At 35.7% G+C, this 6,158-nt stretch overlaps 1 protein-coding gene across 1 annotated transcript; it reads right to left on the bottom strand.

Moving 5' to 3' along the window:
• Window positions 1-832: 832 nt before the first annotated feature.
• Window positions 833-1,946, bottom strand: LOC5573687 (protein lethal(2)essential for life). Its single transcript, XM_001660960.2, has one exon. The coding sequence runs from the start codon at window positions 1,743-1,745 to the stop codon at window positions 1,149-1,151; it is 597 nt and encodes a 198-aa protein (XP_001661010.2). The 5' UTR covers window positions 1,746-1,946; the 3' UTR covers window positions 833-1,148.
• Between the last annotated feature and the right edge of the window lie 4,212 nt (window positions 1,947-6,158).

Raw genomic sequence — 6,158 nt, 5'->3', positions numbered from 1 at the left:
ATCAAACAAATTTTGCCAAATTTGAAGATAATATGTGGATTTTGACCAATTTGCAAATTTTTTCGTGAGTTTATACATGGGTCGAACTTTTGCCCCGCTGATTCGAACTTTTGCCCCACTATGGGCCAAAAATTTTTTTCCAGGCATGTATGCGAAAACTAATACACCTCAAAGTATCCTTATGATCGGCCTAGAAACGCCCTTACATAAAATATTAAAAAAGATTTTATCTTCAATTGGTTCCATGCGACGAAAATTTGACCAAAAATTATAATATTCACGTCGAAAAACAACAAATAGCAATAACTTTTACAAATCTCAATCGATTTTTATGATATTTGGAGAGAAAGTCTCTTACTTGAATAGCATTCGAGCCACCATAACATTTATAAGTTTTGTTTCGAATTGAGCTAGAAATCTTAAAAAGAAACTCTTGCCCCACTTTACTCTATATGTGGTTGGCATGCTTGGAGGGCCCGTGGAAAAAGCTGAAAATTTCACAGAACATGATTTTTACCGTAAGGATGGCAAAGAAGATTTGGAAGATAGGATTTTCAGACTGATCAACGGCTAAGAGGCGTCTGATGGAGTCATTCATATTACCCATTGCACGGTGACGTTAACAGAAAATCGTTTCGGAAAAGCTGAAAACAACGGTGCCAGTACCTGTCAAGTTAACAGGTACTGGCACCATTGTTTTCAAGTTTTGTTGAAGAGCGAAAGAGAGAGAATTTTACCGTGAAATTTCTAATGGGTATCGCCCTGTGTCCAAGATTTTTTCGTCTTTGATTTATTGACATAAAATGTAATAATTAGATGGTGGTTTAGATTTGTTCAACTTGAAAAGCTTTATTGAATCATCCCGATGAACACAAAAAAAATCATTATCAGTTTAAAAAATGCTTACAATAGTAACCTATATCTATGTTTTCTAATGTATATATGTGTCTAATATTTAAATTATTAATAGTAATAGTAAAATATACGTAATGCAAGCAAAATCTACGAAAACCGATTTCTTGACTAATTGATGATGCGATGATAGTTTTGGTACAAGTTTTCACTTAACCCTAGTTTTCCCCAGTGATAAACATCTGAATGGTAGCAAAACTAAGAGGTAGAATCATTTCCATGAGACTTCAATCTGTTCAATTTGAATCTTCAACTGCCATCTTTTCACCGCCTTCCGGTAGCTTCTTAACGGGTTTGCCAGTTTGGACAATTGGAATCGCTTTTGGTCCATCTGGTGCAGGCAAAGCCTTCTTCAGAGCAGTGACCGTCAAAATACCATCCGACGAAAGGGAAGAAACAATTTGGTTGGCATCGTGTCCTGCTGGAAGCATGTAGCGGCGAACAAAGTGTCTTGAAATGTATCCGTGTTCATCCTGCTTCTCCTCGTGCTTGCCTTCGACGATAACGCTGTTGTCTGTAGCCTTGACAGAGATCTCTTCCGGTGCGAACTGTTGAACGTCTAGATTGATTTGAAATTTGTCGTCGGTAACATTGACCGTTGATCCAGAATCTTGACGGGCAGCAAGACTTGCATTGCGCCACGGTCTGTTATAGCGGGAGCGTCTCTGATTCTGCAAGGCGGATCTAGCTGCACTCGCCGAGGTGATCGCCGTTAGCAAATCATCTCCGCTGATTCCACTGCCAAAGTGCTGGTCTAACAATTGAGATGAACGCAGTGGAGTGTCCCAGCAGTCGTCCCACCAATCGCGAAACACGATCGGAATAAGCGACATGTTCTTCTGTACACTGACCACTTGATCACTTAATAGAACTTATTCACTATTTGGAGTGTTAAGTTTTCACTTTAACTCTTGATTTTCGATACGTATTTCACTTTTGTCGTCCGTCTGCTTTTGATTAACTGTTACTGTACGCATGAACGCACTCGCCTTTTATATATTAGTAACAACAGCTGGTGTTTACGTATACGCATGAAAGAGTTCTCACGAAAGTGCTAGAAAAATCACGAACTTTGCGCGAAAGATAATCGTGAAGCGTCGTCTATGGTTCTCAGATGAATGGTTCATTTGTGTTCATTTGATGGATTCGAATAGAATGAACGATTGATGAAATCATGTGTATTACACATACACATCTGCTATTTCAAGCAGCAGGGGGAAATACACGTTCTAAATTTATTACCATTCCGGGACTATTCCAGAAAGGTCCAGACCTGGTTTAACTCATGGTAATGTTTACATTTGGTTAGATAAAAGCCGGTAACGGTGAATATGAGCATTTCCTACTTCATACATATACTGTAATATGCAAGGCTTCATGATTGCTTAATTTTTTTTTATAGCATCGTGCAGTTACATCAGAGTACATTTTTATAAGCTACAAGTCGTTATGAACATATTGGTACCTTTCGGGAATGGTTAATGACTACCGATGCCGAATTTTAACGTTTCAACTTGTAAAATTTGGGTATTATGGCCGGCGATGGCCGAACATGACCGAAACAATAAAAGTAGATGAAACGTAAACAATCTTCATCGGAAGTCATTAACCGTCATCGAGGAGTACCAATAAATTATAAAACGATTAAGTAAACGGTGGTCAAAACTAAAGCAGGATAAATTATAAGTGATACTCAAATAGATTTAAGGTAGCCCGGGGCAAGTGAGAATCCGGGGTAAATGGGACCTTTCGTCATAGCTCATTTAGGAAAGACTTTTGAAGGAGTATTCTTCTAGAAAGTTGAACATACAATGATACGGAATGTAGTTAGTACAAAAATATTATTAATTCGCTTCATGGCAAATTGATTGAATGTTTGTGAGTGAAAGCGATTGCTTTAATCCAGACTGTACTAGAATATCCCTGTCGCAGTTCCTTGCATCGCTCTCATTCCATAATTTACCTAACTGACCTATCCAAACATTCAATAATGATGACGAATTCAGGGTTCAAAACAAAATGTGATAGAGTAAACTCAAATATGTGAATCTCATTGACTGTGTTTGTATACACTCAAAATAGAGGCTAATCGTTGATTTCGGTGAATTCACTAAGCGATTTGAGCTACGCTTCTAAAAAATCTTATCGATTTCATCGGTAATGCTTGCTTGTGTATTAAACTGTGACGGTACTCGTTGCTCGATATCAGTTGACTGCTCATAACTGCATTTTTGTCACATTTGATATTTTTGACAATTTCGAGTTAATACAGTATAATGTCATTAAATCAAAAACACTTTCGTTCAAGTTGATAAATCGCAAGGTATTTCATGTTGAATACGAAAAACCAAAGGTGTTTAGAAGAAAAGGGGAAACTATGAAGCAAGCAAATTCTAAGAAAAAAATCTTAAAAATCGTAGAGAAGTTCTTTAAGGGAATGCATTCTAGTGAGAATACATGTTGGATTCATTAGATTGATTTTTCCCTAGAGTATGGAAACATTCCAGAAGAAATTCTTGGAGTTATTGGTTATCGGATGAACGATCTGCAGAACATTCTACTGAAATTCCTAAATTCCTTAAAATAGGTTTTTCAAAAAAAAAAACATAGCTAAAAAAATTTCCAGAGTTTTTGAAATCTAGAATGTATTTCATCAAAAATACGTAATGAAATCCTTTTGAAACCCTGGCGAAAGCCATCAAAGAAATCCCTGGGAAAATTTCTTCTTAGAAACATCTGGGAGGCAACTCATGTAGAACTGGGGGAATCCTTAAAAATATATATCAGAGAAAATCGTGAAAAATCCTGAGGAAAAGTAGAAAAGTTGAGGCATGTTTACGCCAAACATGGTGAATGTTTTTGAGAAAACCTTGGTGGAACTCCTTGAACAATGCCTGGAGAAATATTTGTATCTTTTGGGGAATCAATAGATGAATTACTGAAGAAATACTGGGGAAATTTTCTAAAGCATGAATGGATGTATCTTTGTAACAATTCCTGATGGCACCACTGGAATCATTATTGAAGGGATTATTTAAGGAATTTACAAATCAATCGCTTAGCAAACTCCTGGCGAACTCATGTACAGTTGTGTTCAGAATAATAGTAATGAAACCCGATATTCATACGAATTGCTCAACTTTGGCATGCTATAACTTCGTTTCCCTATGAGCAATCGGCATGAAATTTTGGCAAAAGACTATAAATATCCTCCATCCTATTTCTTTATCACAAAATTTGATATTTTCCACAGTACCGGTTAAAAAGTTAAGCACCAGGTGAAATCGCTCAAAATAATAAAATTTTGTGATATTTTGTTTAACAAAAATTTTGTAAAAATTTGGCTTGAGCATTTTGTATGAAAATCGGTTTTCACTACTATTATTCTGAACACAACTGTAGGTATTTCAGGTTGCATTTCCGAAGAAATTTTGAAGCAATCTCTGTTGAAACTCAATTAAATCCGTAGTCGGAGATCAATGATATGTACATTTTTTTTTTTTTTTTCAAATGTAGGGTTTACTTCTCATGTACAGCACTGCACGGAATAAAGTATGCATAGGAAATGGTTCACAATTAAAAATGAAGATTTTGATCTTAGTTTCAATAATTTATTTCAATGAAATATGGCTTCTCAACAGCTATTCAGCAAGATCATACTAAAAGTGATGGGTTCCAATACCGCCGTTCGAGGATCTTTTTGGGTTGGTTGAAATTTTTCTCAATACCCAAGACATAGAGTATCTTCGCGTTTGAAAATACGACGCAAAGGCGATCAATTAGTAAAGAAATCTCTCAGTTAATAACAGTGGAAATACTCATAAGAACACTTAGCTGAAAAGCAGATTTTCTCCCAAGTGAGACGTAACACCAGAGGGAAGAAGAAATATAATGCCTTGGCTAGGCAAATAATTCGGACCAGTGGCGCAACCAAGGGGGCGTTTTGGGGGTCAAAACCCCCCCCAGAGCCAAAAAAATATGAGGTTTTCCATGTCTATTTTTGAATTACAACACTACACATCATACAACTACAGAGCAGTAACATAGTTTAATTCGTATTAACACTGGGAATGTCAGTGTTTTTGACAGTTATATTTTCTAAGTTGTGTTTATTTTAATTCTTACACTCTTCAGGGAGTGTGATAGCATCAAAATTATCTGCAAATTATTACTACTATAAGCTAATCAATAACAGAATTATCTAGCCTTTCTATCCAAAACAAACGGAAGGCGTTGTGTCTACAGTTTGTCAAACCTTCAAATATATTGATACCTTTCCATTGGTGCAGTATACGAAATATCAAAATTCTTATAGTTGTCTCAGCATTTTGCTAAATTTGGCGACCTTGCAAGCATACAAAGTGCTTGAATTTTTAAAGATTACCGAGAAGAAAAATCTTCTATTGAAGTATTTAGCTGCCGGTGGAAGCATTTTGACCCCATTGGGAATTCCGACAATTTTTAGATTTTTGAAGTGTGGATAATGGATTTTTTTTTGTAAATCGTGAAAATAGAATGTTATTCAAAAAGTGTTGGAAAACTGTGACTCGGATTTGTTCATATAAAGTATGGATGCATGACCGTATACTCAAATTAAAATCGATATAAAAAATATAAAAAAATATCTGCTCAAATTTTTTTTTAGAATTCGCAAAACCCCCCCAACCAAATCCTGGTTGCGCTACTGATTCGGACTGTTATATTTTTAGCAGGAAGTTATTCACCCTGATTTGAAAAATAATTTAAATTCTTTAAATTTAGGACAGAATTCACAGAATGACTTAGCTTTCAGAAAACAGATCTGAAGCCAAAATTAGAAGCATGTTATAGCTCTACATAATAGTTTAATAAGCAATATTTCATGAATATTTCAAGCAAACGTACGGTGTTTTATTGATTTGAACGAGATCTAAGATTTGAAAAATTGACTATGTTATGAATGTAACAAATTTCGTTACTTTGAAAATAATTTTGACTGGAAGTATACAGTTAGTGACAAATGATAGTAACGAAATGATGGTTTCCCATACAAACAGTTTAAGTTTGGAGCTCTGTATCTCAGTTTCTAATAGTCCGAATTGGCTAAAATTTGGGTCACGAACTACGAATAACCTGATATTTTGTCTGCGGTGAATTCATTACATTGCAGACATTTTCCAAAGAGTTTCAGAGGGTTGTTCAAAGGCAAAAGTAGGTAACCAAGAGATTTTTTGATTTAATTAAAAACGGTCAATTTTGGGTGGGTG

The sequence above is a fragment of the Aedes aegypti genome, chromosome 2 (genome assembly GCF_002204515.2).
Source record: "Aedes aegypti strain LVP_AGWG chromosome 2, AaegL5.0 Primary Assembly, whole genome shotgun sequence".
Classification (NCBI taxonomy): domain Eukaryota; kingdom Metazoa; phylum Arthropoda; class Insecta; order Diptera; family Culicidae; genus Aedes; species Aedes aegypti.
This window is presented reverse-complemented; position numbering and strand designations above follow the sequence as displayed.